At 46.8% G+C, this 25,709-nt stretch overlaps 1 protein-coding gene across 2 annotated transcripts in view; it reads left to right on the top strand.

Moving 5' to 3' along the window:
- The window catches only part of SGK3 (serum/glucocorticoid regulated kinase family member 3), a 498,190-nt gene that overhangs the window by 261,137 nt on the left and 211,344 nt on the right, over window positions 1-25,709 (top strand). For both annotated transcript variants that reach the window (XM_085605508.1, XM_085605509.1), the window contains exons 13-14: window positions 642-754; window positions 848-884. In XM_085605508.1, the coding sequence (XP_085461634.1) occupies window positions 642-754; window positions 848-884 (150 nt within the window). The remainder of the gene's footprint in view (window positions 1-641; window positions 755-847; window positions 885-25,709) is intronic.

Here is a 25,709-nt window from a genome sequence, read left to right as displayed (position 1 = left end):
CTGCCTAGCCCAGACCAGCCCCTCTGGCCAGGGCTATACCCCCCTCAGCATACCAGAAACCATGGTGGCCTCCAGCTGCCAAAAAAACAGCCCTCAACCTTTCAGTCTCCTGGGGTCTGTCCGGTGTCCGAAAGGGCCTGGTCCTGTGGGTTACTTGAATTCATTAAGTGACTGAGAGGCAACAAAATAAATAATGTTGCGTTTTCATGTATGATATTGAGCTTACATTAACACAAAAGTGTTTGTCTCTAAATCACAACTTCGGTTACTGTGCACATTTTCGTTTTTCTTTATGCCATTATCTTTTATAATTCTGTTTTTATAATGGTGTCATTTCCAGTCAGTTGCATTCAAGCGGGAAATACTGAGCGTGGTGATTTAAATCGTTGTCTGCGGTTGATTTTCTGGGGGTAAAAGGAAATTGTACTATATGCCTTTCCTGTTGCCTATTTTTTCCAGTTTGCGTAATAATTCTGATGGTAATAGCATGTTTCACGTCTTGAGAATAGCGATTTATATTTTTGTCAAAGGGAATGCAATGTCGGTTCATGGTATATTATCTGTTCGATAGAGTAACTATTCATAGAGGTTTGGCATGCAAAACAATTTGAAACTTACAGTGTGCATTTGCTTGTTTACAGCTGTTTTTTCACTTGCAAAGAGAACGCACCTTTGCCGAACCAAGAGCCAAATTTTACACCGCAGAAATAGCCAGTGCTTTAGGCTACTTACATTCCATAACAATTGTATACAGGTAAGACTGTTGCTTCTGGTAGTATCTGGTTGCTATTCGTTTTCCTATGATGATTGGAACTAAGGTTGTGTGTGTTTTTCATTTGTTCTTTAGGGATTTGAAGCCAGAAAACATCCTTTTAGACTCGGAGGTAAATTTGGAAAACGTTATTCTCAATCCTTTGTATGCTATACTGTACATAATATGATATATTGTGTTAAACATTGCTTTCCCATACGTTGTTGTGCTTAGTTTAAATATCATATGCACACAGGACACAACTAAGGAACTCAAAGCCAAGCCATATTTAGAAAGAGCAATACCAGAAGCCTCGTGGTCAGGACTTTTTCTGTTTGTACATTTGGATATACTTCTTGGTCAAGGTTGCCCACAGCATTGACGTTTTGCCATCGCTAATGGTTGACATTCTTGTCTATTTTTTTATTTTAATGTTTCACTATTTCAAAATGTTCAAGTTCTTCACAAGGTGACAAAACCATTGTCCCGTTGCAGCCTCCAGGGAGTTACAAAGACAGTGGTGCGAACCCAAAGGGCATACACCACCCTACCTTTGAGCTAGGAAAACCTTCATCCCATACTTGAAAGTATACATTAAAACTATATTAAGGCAAAATCAAAGTGAACAGCAGTGGCATATTCCAGTTCACACCCTTGTACACACCCCCTGTATTAAATTGTGGCTATGTACCAACAAGCATTGGCAAAGCAAATAGGTCTCGCCTATACAAGAGCTATTGGCTGCACCAATGTGTTTTAGCCATGTTGTATGCCAGCATGGCTGCTTCCAGCTTGGATAAAAGTTAGTGACTTAGAGGAGTCTGGCGCTGTGTGGAGTGGGGTGGCATAGAGTGGAGGGCAGCAGAGGGTGGGGAGAAGTAACGGGTGGGGAAAAGAAGCAACATAGACGTGGATTCCAACATAGGGCATTTAAGAGAAAGAGTGGGAAACGAAAATAAAAAAACCTAAGAGGAAGATCGAGGCTTAATTGCCTCATAAAGAGTGAGGGTAGAAGAGGGGAAGCTGAGAGAAACACAGAAAAAGAGGGAGACAAGGTGTGTGGGAAGAGAGAGAAAGACTGGTGATAGAAGAAGAAAGAAAAAGGGGGAGAGGAGGTGTGCGTGGTGAAAGAGAGGCGTTGGTGAACTCTCATCACACACAAACTCCGTCTCTTTTTGGTTTTTCCTTCACATTGTCCTCCCTACCTCTAACTCTTTCTCCTTTTTGGAGTTGGAGGATGAGACCGAGATTAACAGAGAAGCAGCAATCCAGGGAGGGTGAATGGAAGACCAGTAAAGAAATGAAAGAGAGAAGGAGAAATTAGGAAGAGACAGACAGGCGGTGTGGTGGGGGGCTTTCAAATCACCACACTTCCCCAGGCCAGAAGTTATGCTCGGGAGAGGGCAAATATCAGTCTAACGTGTTAGCAGTGTGGGATTGACCTTTACAGGACTCTGGGTGATCCAGCGGGTTACCAGCTAGAAATACTCACAAACCACATACTCACCTGGGCCCTAATAAACACGCATACACATGAGCTAGTAAAGTACCGCTGGGGTCAATTTGTTGAACTAATACCTGTAAAATGAATTTACCTTATTATTTCTTACCAAACCTTTCTGACCGAATTTACTTTCCTCTGGTCAATGGACCTTTTAGTTAACTATTGTAGGTAAAAATTGACATAGAATAAAATCTCTTTAAATAACCACAGACTCAGGAGAGTTTTAAATGTTTATCTAGTTAACTTCATTTGAGCTGAGAACCCAAATACAATTCGTACACCGTTTTCTCCAAGGAAGGGAATCAAATTTAAATCAGAAAAAATCGTTAAACAACGTTATTACGATGACCGTACCTGAATTGGGAGAAACATGAGAGAGTAATACAGTGACATACTACACAGAATTATAGTTACCTAGGATGGTGCTGAAACCCACCCCTTGGCCAAGGAGCTGGAAAGGGTCCCCTGGGGCAGATCAGGTGACAAAGGTTCAGGACAGGATTCAGGGACAGTATAGATGGCCTCTTCTAGATAAGACGCCTGCGTCGCACCCCTCTCTGACACTATCTTCCTCCTCGATTCTTCTGCGATCTTCTTCTAACTAATTAAGGTTTAGGCTCTAAGTCCGCAATTTGAGTCTCCTTCAATATTTGCTCAGTTCTCGGACAGCATCCCGGTCTCTCTGCATCTCAGCAACACGAGCTCTGCAGCATCCGCTCAACCATCAGCATCTCTCCTTTCTAACTAACTAAACTACCTCAATTATACTTTTCTAATGGCATGTACCACCCCTAAATGTTTCAAATTTATGAAACTCCTAATTCTGATTGGACAGGAAAGGGGGAATGATCATCACACCATGCTAAGTTTTAACAATTTTCTTTAGTCTATTGTTCAGCGTTCCCGCCCCATAAATTTATTTTCCCAAGCTTTATTTCCCACCTGCATTTCACATCTTTATCAATAAAATGAATACATATAATAACTTTCGCATTCGTCATTTCAGAATGTCCACTGCTTTCTCAGGACATGTTGCGATCGTGACCTTGGCTGAGGTTCAAGAACATCATCGTGGTTCCTGGCGGGTTAAGAGTGCACGTGCATAGGGTATCACATGGTATATAGACTTTAGTATTGCTCTTAGGCCCAAATACGAACTAAATAGAAAGAGTCAAAGAAACATGTTCGAAATCAAAATAAAATGATTTCACTGTATACCATCTATCTCTACTCTAATCCCATTTACTTATAAAAATCTTTCGCATTAGCATTTTAATAAAGTTGCAGGGTTTAGTTTCAGCAAAAGCATGCGCTTTAACATGTGAGTTCCAAGCGGCCATCTTAGAAGCGATTGCGCAGCTGCAAAGATTTCCCTCCAAGCAAAGACTCGTCATTACTACGTAGATGTAGTTGACGCATGCGCAGTAGAGAATTCTGCGTTTGCAGCCATTTTAAGTCACACTCTGGTTACTTGTTAATACGACACATATGCAAGTTTCCCCTAAGCTTAAATATATGAACTGTAATGCATGTTAGTATTCACAAACATAATTATTATGGTATTACAAGTTATTTTGAGATGATTGCATCCGATCAAGTCTCTTTTATACGAGTCCTTGCTCCATCAGGGGTCACTTGTCCAAAGTAACAAGGGTAAGCTGGAGACTGGGAACACTGAGCACACTGGCAGACGCGTGTGCTCTAGAGATCTGCCACTTTCTCTCACTATTTCTGATGAGGGAGCTGTGCTGCCGCAAACGGTCATGGAAACTAGCTCCTCCCTGGACAGTCTATGGGCTATGCATAGGGAGGGTGAGTGAGGCGAGGACTGTGCTTAGGGTGGTGGAGGGGAACCGGAGATAGCAGGTCAAATGAAAACTAAAACTGTCTCTATAAGGCCTTGCATCCTTATATCTCCTGCCCCTTTAGTGCCAAGTGGGGGGCAGGACACGTCACAGGCTATTCGTGGGCGCTCCAGAGCACCACATGGGGGAAATATGTGGTTGTGGAGGGCACCGAGGCGAGTGCAAAAAATACTAAATGCAAACTAAATACATTGCTGCTGGAGGCAAGAAGGGCAATGTAAATAATGTGCTGAGCTGAGGGGGAATGTAACAGGTGCACTCCTTTTAATTAAAAGTAAAAAAAACAATGTCAGATGTGTCCCCACCACAAAAGTAGGAGGAGGGCTTGAAGTTACAAACCCTTGGAGGTGAAAGGGACACTTGGTTTACTAATCACATTACAGGTGCCAGTAACGTGGAATCGGGTAACTTTCTTGATTAGAACATCAAAAAAATAATATAGTCATAATATAGTTGTCCTGGCTATTTACAGACAATTTCATCCCATGATTCTTTTAATTAATCTTTGGTATTAGGTGTTTTCAGATAGACTGTCCTGCAATTATATTTTTGTGGGGAGTAATGAACAATGTGACATGCATTACTTTGAGAAACACACAATTGGTTGTTTACGTGGTACAGTTAATCGACTCCATGATTTCCATTACATAGTTGAATGTAAATGGAAGATGCTCTGAAGCGGCCCTGCAGGGTTGGCACATCTTGGCACTTGTACCCTGCAGTATGAGCACAGCCACAGAGCAGACCTAATTTACATGATTGGAATATGTACCCAGAAGGCTGCCTGCTGATCTCTACAGCATGCGCATTCACCCTCTGAGCTGTCTTACGGGTGATTGAAACATGTGACCTTCCATTTTACACAGAGATCTGTGCAGCAGGTGGCTAACCCACTGAGCTATCTGTATCAATGACAACCCTGTCTGCATCCCAGGGACTCCCAGTCTTTCTTCACAACCCTTCTCATTCTGGCTCATGGGTTTGGAGCCCAGCAGGGGTGGGGGATTGAATAAAACATTTTTAGATAATAATTGAAACCTGTGCACACCGATAAAACAGGTAACAAGGTGCTTATGGCCTATAAATGCCATACGTCCCAGAGTCATACACGTCCCAGCTAGGAAATCAGAAGTGTCATTGCCTGCTTCATACTGCCTATAAAATCATGTTTTCTTTACTTCTGTTAGCTTCCCTCCGATCCCCTTTGCCCTAACTCCCCCTGCCTTCATCACCATCTCCCATGGATTCTCACCTTCAGTTTGCTACTAAATAGTTGATTCAGGTGAGGGGATAATGGGGAAATGTTTGTTTACAGGCCAGTCACTGCACTGTATCGGTGCCCATACTCAGTCTGATTAGGTCGGATGGGCAGGAAATCACAGTCTGAGCACACAATCCCAGAGTTGGGTGCTAAGTCCTGCGGCTGAAGGGGGGACACAACTGCCCCCATTCCAGGCCATGATTACACACCCAATTTCTCGCGCCTTCTAAACCGTGAGGACGAACGCACCAATGGCGACAAACAGGACTACAACGAAGATATCATTGTTCAGCGTCTAAACAAACAATCTCATGGAAGTGCACAAATAAAAAACAGGCACAGGCTGGGTTTAGGGAGAAGAAACGGGAACGTGCAGATGGAGGGGCTTGGGTGGGACAAGAAACAGATGTTAGAGCGGGTGGAGGGAGATGTACACGGAAAGAGTGGCTAAGGAAGGAGAAGTAATGGACAGGGGCACATGGGTGGGAGGGAAAAGAAGAGAAAAGTCAAAACAAAGCAATTGTGGGAAATGCTTTGCAACTAAGAAGAAAGTAGGGCCAAAACACATGCTATAAGATTGAACAGCGTATTTATCTAGTAGTTTATCCATGCTCTCAGGGAGGGGTAAAAACAGGAAAAGGTATGACAAATGCATGCCGTTGGCAAATGGGAAGTACAAATAAAAGTGCAACGATGGAAGCAGCCAATAAAAAGAAATGGGCCCACAACGTATATACAACAGGTCTTTGGACAGCGCATGCGATGTCGAGGCTCGACCTTAAAAGTGGTGCTTGTTGAAAACACCATGACGTTCCACAGGTGTGACATGTGGTTCGTATCCTAGCTTCAGTAGGTATCCTTAATAAGAAATTTAACAGAAAGACAGCATACAAATAGCATATCAAGTACTGTAATGAAAATTAATTAAACAATTTAGAAGTCTTTTTAGATTTTGTTCTTCCTTTTATTGCACTTTGTATGTGTTAATTTGCTTCATAGATATAACAATTTTAATTTAACTCGAGCATTCACAGCTGACGCTTGTTTTGTCATGTAGAAAATGACTTTATTAAGGTTGTAAGATAATTATAGAAATTACTTATTTACATTATGCTCCTTGGTCTGATGGGTGCTTCTAACTGCAGATTCCTTACCTTGTTAAAACCCCCAGGCTCCAGACTGAATCCGGAGATTTTTCTCAGTAATTCCCTCATGTGCCGATAGGTGGCGTCATGCGAGTCCACATCAGCTAGCTTTGTCCTGCTCTGAAAGGAACATTGGGACCACTATATAACTGCCACCTCTGTGTGTTGCTTTCTTCCGCACCTTCTGCTGTGGATCCGTTGCTCGCTCATTCAGTTTCTGTCACTTGACAGAGACCATTTTCACAAAACAGTTTACCAGTGTGCAAGGGACATATCTCTCTAAAACAAAGTGGCTCAAACACTGTAAGGATTGCCACAAAAATATGTCATTGACTGACCTGGTATCTCAGTTGTTGTTATAAATGCACTCGGATGAATACGTTGGCACACCGGGACCTCCAGGCCAAACTCTACATTGCTGGAAGGCTCAGAAGACCCGATCCTGTTCCAAGTCGAGGACACAGACATGTTTTTGATACAGAGGCTGCTCCAGAGAGAGATCTTTATCCCACTCCAAGTCTTCAGGTAAGTAAAAAAAAGAAAAAGAAACACAAGAAGTCAAAACATGGCTCACCATCCTCCTGCCACTCATCAGGGAATGTGACATGGTCGTCAGGGTACTTCAAGATCCCGGTCCCCCACCGCAGAACAGACATCTGCATTAGTCCCGATCCAGCCTACGTTTCTGGGTCCATCTGCTACACCGCTGTAGATTCAAGCCTTCAAAGAGGCTATGCTGCAAATTTAAAGTACCCTTCCGGATTCATCTGGTGCATCTTTAGGCCCCATGGATCTGAGGAAGTCTCTGGTCGGAGTTACATCCAGCGGATCTGTCCCCAATGCAGACTGTGCCTCTGGATCCCATTCTGTAATCTGCCCTGACCTGAGGGCCAATGCCTTCTCTGAATCTTTCCCCTGTGCCGAATACTGTGATAATTACCTGTGCGTCAACACCAACAGTGATGTGGCAAACACTGGAGGGCAAACCCATAGTCCTTTCAGACTGTGAAGCGACTCTGCCATGTCCTCGATCGAAGCTGCACCCAACTCAACCTCTTCCACAGCATTCTGATATGCTTTCCTTGCCACATAGATTTTTAGACCCGGACCCACAGGACAACAACCATGGCAATAATGAATCACAACTCTATGATGACGAAAATCTATTTCTGTGCCTCCAGGAGGCTAGTAGCTTTGATACCTATCTGGACACTCGACTTAATTGCCCATCTGGCCACTCTACGGAGGAATCTGCTTCTGCCACCATGGTGTTTAGAAGAGCAGCAGAAGTTCTTGATCTCCATCTTTCCTCAGTAGAGGTTAAAACAAATGTACTCACTGAGGTCCTACAGCCAGGACAGACCACTTCAGACATTCTGCTTCCATTCAACAAAGCCCCCGGTCACCTTCAATGTTGCCCCCCGGTCATTAGATAAATAGCCCAGTCACAGACCAGCTCCAAGGGACAGGACGTTCCTCCTGCAGCAACCAGCATCAGAAAGCCTTGTAGTTCAGGCTTCCGCCAGCTAACTCAGCTTGAATGCATTTCCAACCACCCTGCCTTTCAGAGAGTTGAAGCATATGATAGCATTTAGCAAGGAAAGTTTACAAACATAAGGCCCTAGTTCTGTAGCATAGGTATCTTCATTGAAGTCATAAACATTGAATAATCCCTGCTGCTTGCGCAGACCCCGGAACACCTTTTTGATATATGTATATAGTCCTTGGAGTAATTAGCCTTGAAGAATGTTTGACATTCAAGTTAATTTTCCGTGGATCCTCAGTGTTGTCTGTCAGAAATGTCATTTTCTTTCTGAATGCTGGAAAAAAAATTGCTGACACTGAGTAGCTTTTTAAAAGCACATCTGAGAGAGGAAAAAAACAGGAGCCTGTTCCATTAAGGAGCTGAGAGGCACCCCTACCCACAATGCCTTGTAGTGGCAGTTTGTCTGCGAGAATCGGTTCTTTTTTATGTTTACTAAAACACATATATGTCTAGACAGCTGGGGGAGGAGGGTGGGTTATTTATGACTTCGATGAAGATACCTACAATGCAGAACTTGGACCTTTCCTTCTGCATCGTTGAATCTTCAGTGATCGTCACAAATTTTGAATAGAGTAGCAAGCGACAGATATAACAAATCTGCACCTGTCGGTCATATGTTATAATTAGAAAAAGAGACCATACTGCAATGTAGGAGAAGTTCAGAAAATATGTTGGTTCCAAGGAAAAAATCACTCTTTTATTTAACCAACCCTTCCTTCAGCTTGAGTGTCTTTGCCTGGACAACAGTGTCTTGTAAAGGTATGTATTGATCTCCAAGTGGCTATTTTACAGATATCTTGAATCACAGGATATGTCTGATCCACGCTGTGGTTGCTGCTTTCCCTCTTGTTGAGTGAGCCTTCGGTTTACCTGGGAGAGGTTTGTTGGCACTTTGGTAGCATAAAGAAAAACATGAAACTATCCATCTTGCGAATGGTATGCTTCGAAGCAGCTAAACCTTGCTTTAAAGTGCTGTAGTTTGCAAAGAGTTGGTGTGTTTTTCTTACATCCTTTGATTTGTCTAAATAAAAATGGATAACCCTTTTAATGTCTAAAGAATGTAGAGATCGTTCCCTTGCTGTAGAATGGTTAGGATTAAAGGTAGGGAGTGTTATCAATCGGTTATTGCGATACTCTGATACTACCCTTGGTAAAATAAATTAAAGAAGGATGTGTACGTAATACTGCTGCATTATGATGAAATACTGTAAAAGGTTCTAACGATGATAGTGCTTGTAAGTTCACTAACTCTGCGTGCAGAGGTAGGGCTATTAAAAAAGCAATTTTCCATGACAGATGGTGTAAGGTCGCTTTACAAATGGGTTTGAGTGGGGACCCATCAATTTGGAAAGTACTAGGTTCAGTTCCCTTGGAGGTGATGGTCTTTTAGTTGGAGGGAAAACTTTAGGTCCTTCCAAAGAATCATTTATCACAGGAGTTTTGAAAAAGGATGGTTGGAGTGGTGATTTCCTGTACGTACTCATAGTTCCTAAGTGGACTGTTATTGATGAAAATTGCAGTTTGGATTTAGCTAGAGTGAAGCAAGTATGGTAAAATGTCATTCTCTTCTAATAGGATTATGTCCATTGCTATGACACAATATACTAAATTGCTTTCATTTGAGAGGATAGCATGATCTTTTAGAAGGTCGTTTTGATTCCTTAAGGATATTCATGCATCCAGAGGTAAGTTTAAATGACCGTATTGTGTAATTTCAAAAGCCATGCTGCCAAATTCAGGGATTGGAGAGTTGGATGTAAAATTTGGCCCTGAAGTCTGGATAGAAGGTCTGATCTGAGTAGAAGACCTCCGTTGTATGGCAAGGATAGCTGGAGAAGATCTGTGTACCACCACAGCCTTGGCCAGTCTGGCGTGATTAGAATCATTTTCAGGTTCGATTTCCCTAAATTGTGAATCACAAGCAGTATCAGTGGAAAAGCATAGGTAAATGAAATCGGCTAGTTGATCAAAAGTGCATTGCCCAGTGAACATGGTTCTGGCACCCTGAATTCAAAGTCTGCATTGTTTGTTTTGTGCTGTGGCGAATAAATCTAATGTTGGTGTACTCCAGTCTGTGAAAATGTCTTGTATTGCTTTGTCGTTGAGAACCCATTTTTTTTTTTTTTTTGTGATAATGACTGAGAAAATCTGCTTCACTGTTTTAAACTCCTGGTATATGAAAGGCTGAGAGTGGCAATCCTTATGCTAGTGCCAAGTGCCAGATTAATTGAGTCTGTAGTGATAGTGGTCTCGATTTTGTCCCTCTTTGTTGGTTGATGTAATACATCATTGTAGTATTGTCCATTTGAATCATCAGATCTTTGGAGGTGAGAGAGTAGGAAAGCTTTGAGAGCCCGGTTCACTCCTTTCACCTCTAATAGATTATTTGGTAACATCTTTCCATCTGTGACCATAGTCCCTGAATAGTTAGGTTTTTCATATACGTGCCTCATCCTGAGAGGGAGAGGTATCCGTGACAATAGTTAGTGAATGCGATTCCTTGAGAAAAGGAACTCCCATTTGCAGATTTAGAGGTTTAGACCACCAGGTCCGAGATTGCCACACATTGTTAAGTAAATGCAATCTTCCGAGTTGCCTGTTTTTGTGACCATTGGTCTTCTAGATAGTATTGAAGAGGTCCATGAAGATTCTTGTATTTGGGACTATGAATATGCAGGATGCCATGAATCCTATGAGAGATGAGATTTGACCAACTGTCGGCTTGACTTGTTGAATTTGGTCCGCACATTTCTTTTGTATCGATAATGCTGTCTCCTCTTAAGGATACACACTTTCCTTTTGAGTATCTATTTTCCTGCCTAGAAAAGTCAGGCACTGTACTGGTGTTGATACTGATTTTTTGACATTTATGTGTAAGCTTAGTCTGGACAGTAAGTTCTTTGTGATATTGAATTATTTCTCCACCTTCCACAGAGAATCTGCCTTTATTTGCTAATTGTAGAGATAGGGTTATACAAATATCCCTTTTTTTCTCCAGTGACCTGCAATTACTGTAATCCATTTTGAAGGTTTGAGGAGCTGACTTTTGACAGAATGGAGGAACAGCTTATTGATAGTGTTCTTCCTTACCAGGAACCTTAGGTATTTTGTGTGAGGGCGGGGAAACCAGAATGCAAAAATACACGTCCTGTAAATCTATTGCACATAACCAGTCACCCTTTTTATGTAAGGATAGATTTGATGAAGTGCCAGCATCCTGAATTTTTCTTTTGTTTAGGAATCTGAGGTCCAGTATCGGTCAAAATTGTTTGAGATACCTTTTCTTTTGGACCAGAAGATATCTTGAGTATATTCTTTTGTTGATCTTGCTTGAAGGAACTTTCTCTATTGCTCTTTTTTCTAGCAGCGAATACATTTTGTATTGTAGATTGGATAAATGACCAGCTGAAAAGGCCTTGATCGGACAGATGGTGGAATTTGATTGAAGTAGATTAAATATCCTTTTTTTTGATGATGTTCAAGACCCTTCTGGCCGTGGTTATGTTTTTCCACTCTTTAACTAAAAATGTCACCTCCCTCCACAGGAGTGGAAAACCGTGAAGGAGGTGGCATATCTTCATTGTTTAGAGTTAGAGGAATTTCTTCCCTTATAGAGGGAAAAGATTTTGTTGGAGTGAATCTTCGTTTTTTGATACCTCCTCTGATATTGTCTTTGCCTCTGTTGATGCTGAGGCTGGTATGGCCACCTAGGGGTTTGAACCCTTTGATAGTAATTTTGCCTGCCCTTGGTTTTATATTGTTGCCTGAAAATCTTTTTCTGCTCTTCTAGACCAACAGTTTAAGCATTTTGGCTTTGTTTTTCATCCCAAGCATCTCTTTCTCAGTATGCTGTCCAGATATTAATGTACCTGAGAAATTGCAATGTTTAACTGGGCATCAGGTTTTAGGTAGGTTCTCTGGGAAAATTCCATGACCGAATTAAGTTGCTGAGAGTTTGACTGAATGAACTGCAGTACTTATTGATTGGTTTAAAATTATTGAACCACCTTTAAACATTTCCATAAATCTTGTTGCCTTTGTGTTGGAAGATCAGAGACTAAAGATTTCATGCCATCCCTTATCCCTCTGTGATATCACCTCAGAAGAGCTGATGCATTTGCATTTTTTAAATGGTTGGAAACTGTACCACAGATCTGTTTCCCCATAGCGTCCATTCTTTTACTCTCTCTGTCAGGTGGAGCTGTGGATTCTGGTGCAGAAGCATGTTTTCGGCTAACTATATAATTGAATATGGTTTGGGATCCATTTTGAGAAATTCAGGTTCCTGTTAGGGTAGTTTATATTTCTTAAGCAGTCTTGATGTAGCAACTTTAACAGAAGACGGGTTGAGGAATTTTTCTTCTACCATGTTTAGTAGAGCTGGTAGTAAAGGTACAGTAGGTTTTGGAGCTACCCTTGGTTGTAGAGTTTCAAGTATGATCGAAACTGTTGGTTGAGGAGTGTCTATGTTGATGTTCAATTTGGTTGCACCTCATGCAAAGTATCCTGAAAAGTAATATCTACTGGTGATATTCTAGATGGTAGCTGTGGTGGAGTTGTTTGAGTATAAGAGGAGTGTGTGGGATCAGTATAGGGTGATATCGATTTTGATCTTGAACATGAATCGGACGTATCCCTCCTGTTAGAGGGCGTTCTGGGTGAAGTAGTTGTGATAGGTGATGGAGGCTTTCATTTTCTGATAGGAGACCTGAAGGTTGCCTTCAATGCCCTTGTGACTGGTGAAAGAACCAAGGGATCTAATGGCGTCTGCAAGGTATAATCTGGAGGAATTATGGCTCTCAGCGGACAAAGTGGTTCCTCTGCTTGAGTCACTAGATATTTAGATAAATGAAAAGCTGTGGAGTGGGTGGAAGGAGAGCTAGATCATTCTGGAGAAGAAGAAAGTCTAACCTAAGAGATCCTCCACGTCGAGATAAATGGTATTGACATTCTACAAGCCCTTTTTGCAGACAATGGTGGTTGCGGTGGCAATAGAAGTGTTTTCAACGTCTTATCTTGCAACTTCAATGACAATGCAGTGCTCGACGGAGTCAGAGTTGGTGCCATTGTGATCTTCTACGTTGATGTCGGTGATAGTCTTGACATTGATTTTGACGCTGACAAGTGACGGTGATGAGTAGACGTCGACCCTTCTTTCGAGGGGGAGCATGTCTGCGCTAAATCTCTTGACGCCGGTGGTCTTGGCGTCAACAATGTAGTGCTTGACGGCGTCAGAGTTGGTGCCATTGTGATCTTCTACGTTGATGGCGGTGATAGTCTTGACATCGATTTTGACGCTGACAAGTGATGGTGATGAGTAGACATCGACCCTTCTTTCGAGGGGGAGCATGGCTGCACTGAATCTCTCGATGCCGACGCCGGTGGTCTTGACGTCAACAACCGGTGTCGATGCGAATGATGACAACGTCTGGGGGGTGATCTTTTATCTGTAGATCTCCCTTTGTGGGAGTCTTTGCCACATTTATGTATTCTTTCAGATTAACGACAAGATGAAGATCTTTCCGAACTTCTTCTTTTCTTTGCTCTTCCTCTGCTCTCTTTTTTTTTTTTTTTAAATATATCTTTATTGGGTTTTCTTATTCAGATACATACGATATATTATGAATCAGAGTTGCCCGACAACAATTATACATCAACATTGCTGGGAATACAGTGTCATTTGCCAATAAACCAGTTATTACAGGCAGAAATGTAACTCACAACTGCATCTTTACTCATGTTTTTGCATTATTGTGGTGTATGTGTATCCTGTTGTCTCTGCGTACAATAAATGTATCGAGGCCCTAAATATAATTTCCGCGAATAAACTAAAACTAACAAGAAAAGGAAAGAACGCCATCTAAAACTGTAATCAGCTGTGTTGTTATGCAGGTGCCTGAATACACTAGGGCCGGTGCGTTGCTGTAACATGGGAAGAATGATAAGTCTAACAATGCAACGCCACTACGTGCAATACAGTCGTACTAAGCAGTGACTCATGACATCATATGCTGCAAGGGGGAGGGGGATTGTCTTACTGCTCTGTGACTCCCTCCGCGTTGCTGGGGGGCGGCAAAGCCTGCCCTGCAGAGTCTGACTGTGTGAGTGCTTTAAGTAAGTCACCCCAGGCCTGCGCTATTGGGTATTTACGTAGCCCCGCAGTTTCCTCTCTATGCAGCGTGGTGCCCATACTATAAGGGATTTCTCCCAACTGCCCGGCGCTGGGGGATCGCTGTGCTTTCACCTCTTCGTGATGAGGCGTTTTACTGTTATCAGACCCAGATCTCTGAACCTGGAGATCACCCTGTTCTTTGTCCGTGGATACAACCCCAGCACGCAGACTTCCCAGCTGGACTGTGGGGATGTCCCAGTGCATTTCATTAATGTTTCTATGACTGCATGCCAGTATAGCTGAAGCGAGGGACAAGACCACAACATATGTATAAGATCAGCACCAGCTAACTTACATCTGGGGCAGGCAGAGGTAGTGAGATTGAAGTATTCATTGAGCTTGTTCGGGGAGAGGTACGCCCTGTCCAGTATGCATGTCTGTATAAGTTTGAATCTGGAACTGCGTGATATGTATGTGAAACCGGCGATTATTGTATCCCACTCTGTCAGTCCATGGGTGTACCCTGTCTGCAGCCCACTTCTCGCGGAGTCTCGATAGCGGTTTCAGTGTACCATAAGGAGTGCCTCCACCAGCCAATGTACCCATGACATGTAGGTATTGTATGACCAAGTGTGTTTGCGGCTCCACTGTCATGTCTCCCCAGGCGGTCATCAATGACCGCACTATAGCAGTGTGAAGAAGAAATTGACCCGCGGGGATATCATGTTCCATAGCCGAATTTTCAAACGTTAGAAGGGTGCCCTCCGCGTATAAATAACCTATTGTATCTAAACCTGCCTCATGCCAAGTCAGTAGTTCAGTTTCCGATATTTTCCCTGTGCCTCTGGGAGTGCCTGCTAATGGTATCTGCGGGGCATTTGTCCGTGTATCGCGAGTTAAATAAATGCTTCTTCTGTAACATCTGTGAGCTAATGCGATATATATCGGAGGTGGGCATGAGTTCGGGTGACTGGGTGAAAAAAGTGGTGTAGTTGGGATTGAGACCACGGTGTTGTCATAGCTGCAGTGTCCTCCAGCCCCTTCCCACTCATCCATTTTGTCATCCATTGTAACTGGGACGCTAGATAGTATAGTTCCATATTTGGGACCGCCAGACCTCCACTGAGCATGGGCGCATACAATTTACTTTAAAGCTATTCGCGGTCTGCCGGTATTCCAGATCAGATCGCGGAGGATGCCTTCCAGGGTGCGGAGGAGCCCAACAGGCACATACACTGGGAGATTTGAAAAGTAATATAGCAGTCGCGGTAGAATTATCTTCTTTGTTAAGGTGACATGACTCATTACACTTAAAGGCAATGTTTTCCAAAAATGTACTTGTGCTCTGATCGCGGTTATGGCCCGCACGAGGTTGCCATCCAATATATCAGCGGGGGATCTGTATATATAAATGCCTAGGTACCTGAACATGGACGGGTACCAGGTCAAGGTAGCTCCATTAATAGTGCTATTCGTTTCAGCTACAGTGTCAGTAAAGGAGTATATGCCAGATTTTGTCCAGTTCACTTAAAGACCTGACATTTTTTCGAATTGTTGAAAAATGCCTGCTATTACTAGGGGACGGCTTGTACATCTCTTATATACAATAGCAGGTCGTCTGCATACAACGAGACCACGTGTAGGCCGTCACCCAATGATATGCCCCAATTTTCTCCGCTGTCTCTGAGGAGTACCGCCAAGGGCTCCATCGCAAGGGAAAAGAGCAATGGGGACAACGGGCATCCTTGCCTTGTCCCCCGGTTTATTCGTAAGGCACCAGAGATCAATTTCCCTGTCTTAACCCGCACCGTTGGGTGTTGATAGAGGAGACTCACCATATGTATGTAACTCTCTCCTAGATCATATTTGCGCAACACTGCAGCAAGGTAAGGCCATTCAAAAGAGTCAAAAGCCTTCTCTAAATCGAGAACAAGGCTGTTTATCTGGGGCATATGTGTGTACTCAAAGCAGTCTGTGTATATTGAGGGATGTGTTTCTCGTGGGAACAAATCCGTTTTGATCGGGATGGATTAGTGACCGTACTAATGGGGCTAGATGCTTGGCTAATATAGATGCAAATATTTTGTAATCTGTGTTGAAGAGCGCTAGGGGGCGATAAGAGCCAAGGAGTTCAGGGTCTCTGCCCGGCTTGAGTAAGGAGATGAGCGTTGCCTCATTTTGTGTGATTGCAAGTGTAGAGTCCTCGATGGCAGCTTCATATAAATTCAGCAGTTGAGGATTAGTATGTCTGAGTATGCTTTGAAAAAATTCCACCGGTAGGCCATCAGGACCTGGTGATTGGCCATCAGGACCTGGTGATTTACCATTGGGAAGGGAAAATATGCGGTCTCTTATTTCCTCCTGCGAAATGGACTCTTCCTCTGCTCTCATGTCCTGCATCAGACCTCTAAATCTGATGCCCTCCCTGTCCATAAGTGTTCTTTTTTACATTTAACTACAAATGTCACATCCTTTTGCCTGAAGAGATGGGACGGGCAAACTACGCATACCTTGTGCGCATCAGAAGTTGCCTTCTTTCTTCCACAGGCAGGACAGCTGGTGAAAAGAGAAGACATTCTGACTAGAAGAAATTGTCTGGTCAATGTAAAAGTAGTTTTACTCAACTGAAGGGATGTTAAAGCGTCGAGTAGAAATGGTTTTGAAAAGCCTTTAATCTAGATAAAGTTGTTTTGAAGGTGTGAAAAAAATACTTGGTATTCAGAGATCTTCCTCTCAGAGCCTTAAAGGAACAGGCTCCTGTTTTTTCCCTCTCTCAGTTCAAACTCATTAAGCTACATTTTCTCTTCATACTGTTTATGCTAAAGGTATTTTTTTCCATGACACATGATGTACTTTTTAAAAGTTACTCAGTGTCGTCAATTTTTTTTCCAGCATTCAGAAAAAATGACATCTCTGATACTACATGAGGATCCTTAGGAAATTAACTTGAATTTGGAACAGTCTTCAAGGCTAATTTCTCCAGGGACTAAATATACTAGAAAGGTGTTTCTGGGTCTGCATAAGCAGCAGGGAATTATTCAACGCTTATGACTATCAATAAAGATCCTACGACGCAGAAATAATTTTTTCCTCTGCCAGCACTGCCGTTCGATCTGTCAATTAGAATTGCCTCCTGGTGCATTATTTGCATGATTTCTTAAACAGGGTGAGCGAGAGCTCGTCTACTTTACCGGACAACCATCTTGCAAATCCCCAACGAATAATACATGATGGTCAAGATGCGACGAAGTAGGCCATTCGATCGGGCCTGGACATCACTGATTGTCTGGGTAGAGTGGTTGGTATCAGTGTGGTGCATCTGAAAGAAACACGTTAGTTAGATTCCTCACCTTAGAATATCCCCAGGCGTCAGACTGGATCCGGAAGATTTTTCGTCAGCAATACCCCTTGCGCGTCGCTAGGCGTCGTCTGCGGCTCCGCGTCCGTCGTCGGCGTCGTGCGCCGGAATGACGTCGTCGGAGTACTTAGACGCCGCCCTCGCGCGCTGATGTCAGTTCTTCTTTTTTCCGCGCCAATAAGCGCAGATCCGGGAGAGCTACCCCATTAGTCACTTTTTGACTAACTTTTTTCGATCCTTTTTGATCTTGTCTCGACTCCGGTGCCGGTAGGATGCCTGGTTTTAAAGCCTGTGCTGACTGCAACCGCTTGATGTCGGTTACGGACCATCACCGCCGGTGCCTTTACTGCTTGGGCATCGACCACGACGCGGAGTCGTGTTCGGACTGCAAGGCCCTGACCTCGAAGGCTAGACGGGAGCGGTCCCGTAAGCTTCTCGAGCTTCGCCATTCGGCTCCGCGCCGCTCTCGATCCCGGTCCAGGAGGAGGTCCAAGGAACGGTCGCGGAGCCGCAGCCGACGTCATCATCGATCGTCTGGCTCCAAGTCTTCGGGTAAGTCGAAGCACTCCAAGAAGTCCAAGAGGCGACACCGCTCTTCGGACTCCCCTCGCCTGTCGCGCGACTCGGTCGAGGGTCAGGGTGGTTCCACCCCCGCGGCTCCAGCGGAGCCGCAGGCACCGCGCAAGTCCCCATACCCGCCGGTCCCTGGGACTGACGCGACGCCGGCGGAAGTCAGTGCCTTCCTCTCGGCCATGAGGAACCTGGCTCCGCCGTCGACGCCCGCTGGCGCGCCTTCGGGCCCCGCGGACCCGACTGGGCAACCTTGCCTGCCGGCGGCTCCAGCCCCGGCGCCGTCGACGGCTCCGGCCTCGACGCCGCAAGTGCCCGAGGGACACGTTCCCGAGTCCCCGCCGACGCCGGTCGACCTCGTCACGCCTCCTCTGCCGGCGTCGACACCGGTACCACCTCCGACGCCGGCTCCGCTCGGCGTCGAGCCCCAGTTCAGCCCCGCTCCGGGCCCGGCGCCGTTACGGCGTCGATGGACGCCGCGTTCGGCGCCACTGGAGACACATTTTGTGTATCGCCCGGCTCCGATCCTTCCTCCTGCATACCAGGAATCGGATGATGGGGGCGAATGGGAGGGATCCGAGGATCCTATGGCCGTTCAGGCTCAACTGTCACAGGACTTGGCAGATGAACTGGGTGAGGCCAGTGGTCTGGATACCTCTCCAGACACTGGATTCATCTCTCCTCCGACTGTGGCTTCGGAGGAGGGTGCTGCTTTCTCTGTGGTGCTGCGCAAGGCAGCCGCAGCCCTTGGGCTCGAGCTACCTGCCGTGGCTGTGAGGACTAACGTCCTCACTGAGGTGCTTCAGTCTGCAGCAAGCTCCACTGAGCCTCTGCTGCCATTCAATGAGGCCCTCACTGACGTTCTGCAGGGCACCTGGTCCAAGCCCTCCACAGTTCCTCCTGTGGACAGGAACGTCGCCAGGCGCCACCGCCCTGCTCCGGGCGACCCCAGTTTTCTGTCCCAACACCCTACCCCCGAGAGCCTGGTTATCCAGGCCTCTACCTCCCAATCCTCCTTCCCGACCGCTCCGCCGGACCGGGATTCCAAGAGACTGGAACAGTTCGGCAAAAAGCTGTTCTCCTCCCTTAGTTTGGGCCTGCGGTCTTTGAACACCGCCTGTCTCTTGGACCGTTATTCCCACTCTCTGTGGGATACGGTGGAGGACGTGCTGCCCCTGTGTCCGGAGGAGGTCCAGACACGACTTACCCAGGCTCTGGCCGATGGGAGGGATGCAGCGCGACATGCTATCTGATGTGGGCTGGACGCTACGGACTCGCTGGGTAGGGCGATTTCTACCTCAGTGGCGCTTGGACGTCACGCCTGGCTGCGGTCCACGTCCTTTTCGGGCGATGTCCAGAGCACCCTCATGGACATGCCCTTTGATGGCACTCGCCTTTTCGGCGAGAAAGCGGACAGTGCGCTGAATCGCTTTAAGGACTCCCGGGCTACGGCCAAGTCCTTGGGCCTCTCGGCCCCGCGGTCGCAAACTTCCGCCTTTCGCCCCTTTCGTGGCCAAGGAAGGGGTGCCTCCTCATGTACGCCTAGCCACCAGCCGCAGCCGCAGAACCAACCTGCGCGCGGTCGCGGATGTGGTTTCCGCCGAGGCGGTTCTGGAGGACGACGCGGTCAGCCCACATCCACCCTGGCAGCATCCGCCTCAAAGCCTTCCTAGTCCGAGCTTTCAGGCCCATTCCACTCCAGTGGGCGGCAGAGTTCGCCATCACCTGCTCCACTGGCGGTCCATCACATCGGACAGGTGGGTGCTGCAAATCGTCCGAAGGGGCTACTCCCTCCCCTTCGAGACGACCCCTCCAGCCATGCCACCGCAGCACCACCGTATCTCGGGGGATCATTTGAATCTTCTCCACGAGGAAGTTTCGGCCCTCTTGGCCAAGGGGGCCGTCCAGCGCGTTCCGAGCCCAGAAGTAGGTCGTGGTTGTTATTCCCACTACTTTCTGGTTCCCAAGAAGGGCAAAGCGGGCCTACGCCCTATCTTGGACCTCCGGAACGTCAATGCCTTCCTCCGGAAGGAAAGGTTCAAGATGTTAACTTTGGCTCAGGTTCTAGCTGCCCTAGACCCTGGAGACTGGATGGTAGCGTTGGACTTGCAAGACGCATATTTCCACATCCCCGTCCTGCCGGCCCACCGGCGTTACCTGCGGTTCACGGTGGGCCTAGAGCACTTTCAGTTTACCGTGCTCCCCTTCGGCCTCACCAGTGCCCCTCGGGTGTTCACGAAAGTGATGGCGGTGGTCGCAGCTCATCTGCGCAGAGCAGGGGTTCCAGTCTTCCCCTATCTCGACGACTGGTTGTTGAAGGCGGGCTCGCCCCAGACAGTCGTCTCCCACCTCCAGACTACGGCGGATCTCCTGCATTTGCTGGGATTTTCCATCAACGTGCCGAAGTCACACCTGAGTCCCTCTCAGAAGCTCCTCTTTCGGCCTCTATCCTGGGTTTCGGTCAGGCTAGTGTTGCGGCTTCTGGGGCTGATGGCCTCCTGCATCCTACTAGTGCATCACGCCAGGCGGCGCATGCGGGCTCTGCAGTGGGACCTGAAGTTTCAGTGGGCCCAGCATCACGGCAACCTGTCCGACCATGTCTTGATCTCGGAGGGCACTGCACAGCAGTTGCAGTGGTGGCTCACGGACCGCGATTGGGTCATGGGCAAGAGCCTCTCCCTTCCCCAACCGGAGCATGTCGTAGTGACGGATGCGTCCCTCCTGGGATGGGGTGGCCATATGGGAGAGGCGGAGATCAGAGGCCTCTGGTCTCCGGCGGAGTCTCGTCTCCACATCAACCTGTTGGAGTTGAGAGCGATCCGACTTGCACTGAAAGCCTTCCTTCCCTCTGTCAGGGGCAGTGTCGTGCAGGTGTTCACGGACAACACCACCGCCTTGTGGTATTGCAACAAACAGGGCGGGGTGGGGTCGTGGACCCTTTGTCAGGAGGCTCTGCGCCTCTGGACGTGGCTGGAACACCAGGGCGTCACCCTGGTGGTTCAACATCTGGCGGGCTCTCTGAACGCCAGAGCAGACGAACTCAGCCGCCGGTGCATGATGGATCACGAATGGCGTCTGAACTCCGAAGTGGCGCAAGGTCTCTTTCAGCAGTGGGGAGAGCCTTGGTTAGATCTATTCGCCACCGAAGAGAACGCTCAATGTCAGCAGTTCTGCGCGTTGGAATTTCCAAGGCGGCACTCGCTCGGCGACGCTTTTCGTCACGAGTGGAGTTGCGGTCTGTTGTATGCCTTTCCGCCTATACCACTTCTGCCCAGAGTGCTGAAGAAGATCAGGCACGACCGGGCCCAAGTCATCTTGGTGGCTCCGGATTGGGCACGAAGGTACTGGTATCCCGAGCTACTCAGTATGTTGACCGATCCTCCGATACGTCTGCCCCTTCGGGAGGATCTTCTGTCGCAGCAGCAGGGGACGGTCCTCCACCCGAACCTGTCCAGCCTCCACCTCCATGCGTGGAGATTGAGCGGCGGCAGTTGATGCCATTTGACTTGCCTCCTGAAGTCTGTGATATCATTCTGGCAGCCAGGCGTCCCTCCACAAAGACGGTATACGCCTGCCGGTGGAACAAATTTGTGGCATGGTGCACAGCAAAGGCTGTGGATCCCATTTCCGCCACTCTTTCTGAGGTTCTACTGTTTCTTCTTTCTTTGGCCCGGCAGGGCTCTGCCCTGGGCACCCTGAAAGGTTATCTTGCTGCCATCTCTGCCTTCTTGCGGCTTCCTGATCAGCCTTCTCTTTTCAAGTCCCCTGTAGTTACACGCTTTCTAAAGGGCATTACTCACACGTTCCCTCCTGTCCCTTTTGTAATGCCTCAGTGGGACTTGAATCTTGTTCTCACATTTCTAATGTGGTCCTCTTCGTCTGCTGACGCTTAAGACTGCTTTTCTGGTAGCCATCACCTCGGCTAGACGGGTGAGTGAGCTCCAGGCTTTATCTTCAAAGCCTCCTTTTCTCTCTGTTCATCCGGACAAGGTTGTCCTTCGGCCTCGTCCCTCCTTTCTTCCGAAAGTGGTGACTCCATTTTATCTTGGGCAGTCTGTCACCTTGCCCACCTTCTTTCCGCCTCCGCATCCTTCCAAAGAGGAAGAGAGGCTCCACCGCCTGGACCCAAAACGTGCGCTCTCCTTTTATCTGGACCGCACAAAGCAGTTCCGGGTGGACGACCAACTTTTCGTTGGATACGTGGGTGCTAAGAAGGGGAAAGCTGTGCACAAACGGACCATCTCTCGGTGGGTCGTTTTGGGCATCAAAATTTGTTACTCCTTGGCAAAAAAGGACCCTCCTGTTGGGCTGTGCGCCCATTCTACTCTGGCCACGGCGGCTACCACTGCTTTGGGACGGGGTGTCCCTTTGCAGGACATCTGTCAGGCGGCAACGTGGGCTTCGCTACACACGTTTGCCAGGCATTATTGCCTTGACAGCCAAGTCCGGAGGGATGGCTTCTTTGGCCGTTCTGTCCTCCAGGACTTTCTGGTGTGATCTTGGTTCGCAGACCCACCACCGGGGATGGTATTGCTTGGGTATCTATTCTAAGGTAAGGAATCTAACTAACGTGTTTCTTTCAAATGAACAAGTTACTTACCTTCGGTAACGATGTATCTGTAAGAAACATTAGTTAGTTAGATTCCTCACCGACCCACCCATCCTCCCCGTTCTGCGAACTGACATCTAGGGTTAAGGTTATCCTTTTCAGGCCCCTAGATTTTATTTTTGACACCAGTGTCGGTCTTTGCATGGCTCTGCGTTCCTGGCGCGGAAAGCTATGTACAAGAACTGACTTCCGCGCGCGAGGGCGGCGTCTAAGTACTCCGACGACGTCATTCCGGCGCACGACGCCGACGACGGACGCGGAGCCGCAGACGACGCCTAGCGACGCGCAAGGGGTATTGCTGACGAAAAATCTTCCGGATCCAGTCTGACGCCTGGGGATATTCTAAGGTGAGGAATCTAACTAACTAATGTTTCTTACAGATACATCGTTACCGAAGGTAAGTAACTTGTTCTTCAGTGTCACTCGTCAATAAGATCAACATGCTTCTTCAGCGATGCCCAGCAATCCCTCATGGATATGCCATTTGATGATAACCATCTCTTTGGAGATCAGGGAGACTAGGCACTAGATTGCTTTAAAGAAAGCAATGCAACAGCAAGCTCCCCTGGCTTTGAACTGCCTGTCTGGTAGTTTCCCAAACAATATTTCCCCTTTTGAGTCTTTGAAAGAGAGTTTCAGCAGAGGCCACAACAACCTTTGCCTTCTCAAGAACAAACCTCCCAGTCCTTGCGAGGTAGAGGTCAGGGATCCATCCGACAGCATCCAGGCACCCAGGGTAAAAAACGCCCCAATCCCTCTTCCCCCTTGCTACTGCAAAACATCTTAAGCTTACCCTCACTGGCGTACTATCACCTGGTTGGAGGCCAGATACGTTTTTACCGCAACAGTTAGCAACAAAGCATCACATCAGACAGATGGGTGCTTCCAATTGTTCAACACGGTTATCCCCTGCCCTTTCTCTCCACTCCTCAAGACGAGACGCCTCCATCACAACATCTTCCAGAGGTCCACTTGTTCCTTCTCCTACAAGAAGTTCACACTCTCTTGGAGAAGGAAGCTATAGGCGGATATCTTTATGATAATTGAGAATGGGGGAAACGCATTAACAATTCTCCTGATTCCAGTCTTGGAGAAAGGCGTGTGTGGCCTGCGCCAGTGGGTCCAATCTCCAGCTGAAGAATCTCTCCAGTTGGTGGTCCAGTTTAGACGCAAACATATCCACTGAGAAGGGGCCCCAACATACTTCGATGGATTTAAAGATCGAGGGATGCAGCTTCCCAGGCTCGAATCCCGGAGGTGCCTGGAATTCCAGCCTGCCACTTCTTTGTCCCTGCCGGGAATATATTCCGCAGTCGGATAGATGTTGAGGTCCAGGCAAAAGTGCCAGAAGCTCCTGGCTAGCTCTGCTAGTGCTTTTGACTATGTCCCATCAAGATGATTTATATCACATGGTGGAGACATTGTCCATCTTCAGTAACATATTGAAGGGCACTGTAATGTAGAGGTCCTGGAAAGATGGCCTGAATTAACAAGGAAAGGAGTCCTAGCGGGCGGGCTCCCTGTCTCAAATGGGTCTCCTCCTTTGAGAGAGTCTTAGGGAGCTCTTGTCTGACTTTTGCCACCTTCTATGTTGGGAGACTCAGTGTGGCCAGGTAGAAGTTCAGGACAAACCCCAGAATCGTGGTTCTTTACGATGGCATCAACAACAACAACTTCACCTTAATGACACAGCCCAAGCTTTCCAAAAGAAGTATGGTTGTCTGAAAATGTTCCCAAAGTCTCTCCGGACATTGGTCCAGAAGGAGAATATCGTCCAGATAGACTATCAGACCTTGAGCCCATAGATGTTCCATGACTGGCTTAAGCACCTTGGGGAAACACCAAGGAGCGGAGGAGAGATCAAATGGCAGTGAGGAGAATTTGTACGTCTGCTCTGTCCATATGAGCTGTAGAAAGTTTTGGTGTATACAAAGGATAGGGATTGTGAAACCTTCAAGTCCAGACTCATCCAGTCTGAAGGACGTAGGATATCCTGTAGGAGGTGGATTCCCTCAATTTGAAAGTGGCAGTTACTAACCACTATTTGAACTCTCGTAGGTTGCTAACTGGTTGATGACCTTCGTCCCTTTTGTCCTCCAGTAAAAGGTTGCTAACGAAGACCAGAGTTATAGCTCCTTTGTTCAGCAATTCCTCCATTTCCTGAGAGATTAGGAGAGAGTCTCGTTCTGACAGTGCAAGGGGACAAGGGAATTGCCTTTTCACCGGAGTGCAATAAAACTCTATATGGAAGCCTTTTATTGTTTGGAGGACCCATGCATCTGACATGAGATGTCCCCAGTTGTCTGCACCCTGAGCCAAGCGCCCTCCCACTTTTAGTTGGGAAGGAGGGAGAACACTTACCAGAGCCAATGCCATGAAAGTGTCCTCACTGTTCTCTTCTGCCGCTTTGGACATTCCGTCTTTAGACGAGCCTGAGTCTCTTTTTCCAACGGTTTCCTCAGTCTGCCTGCAACGTAGGTTGCGTCTTTCTCCTCTGGAGCCCAATCTACCTGGCTTCCTTGAAAAACCCTTATCTGCCTTCTGGATGCTTGAAGTCATCGAACAAGTCGTTGGTGATTCCTCGCATCCATGCCTCAAGATATGGGGCAGATCATTTTCCTATAATGCTCCATATCAGTGGAACAAGCTTTCTTTTGGCCTTCGCTCCTGCCCTGATTTTACCTATTTCAAGAAGGATCTAAAGACCTGGCTATTTTAGATTGTCCTTTTCCCTTAGTGCAGCGCCAGGATGCTCCTTTGGGAGCGATTCGTGCGAGAGACCAAGTGTCCAAATAAATAAATTCAAAAGACATGGGATAGAAACCGCCAAACCTGGATTGGTCTTTCCATGGATCACGTCGAGAGCCTTAGCCCCTAATGTGGGCAGTTGTGGGAATACAGCCAACCCAGTCCCCCCTACCATGACGGTCCATTGGGAAATCCAACAGGTTAATGATGTGCTTGATGGATACCTGTGCTTTCTCTAGT

Source organism: Triturus cristatus, chromosome 5_1, assembly GCF_964204655.1.
Source record: "Triturus cristatus chromosome 5_1, aTriCri1.1, whole genome shotgun sequence".
NCBI classification, from domain to species: domain Eukaryota; kingdom Metazoa; phylum Chordata; class Amphibia; order Caudata; family Salamandridae; genus Triturus; species Triturus cristatus.
This window is presented reverse-complemented; position numbering and strand designations above follow the sequence as displayed.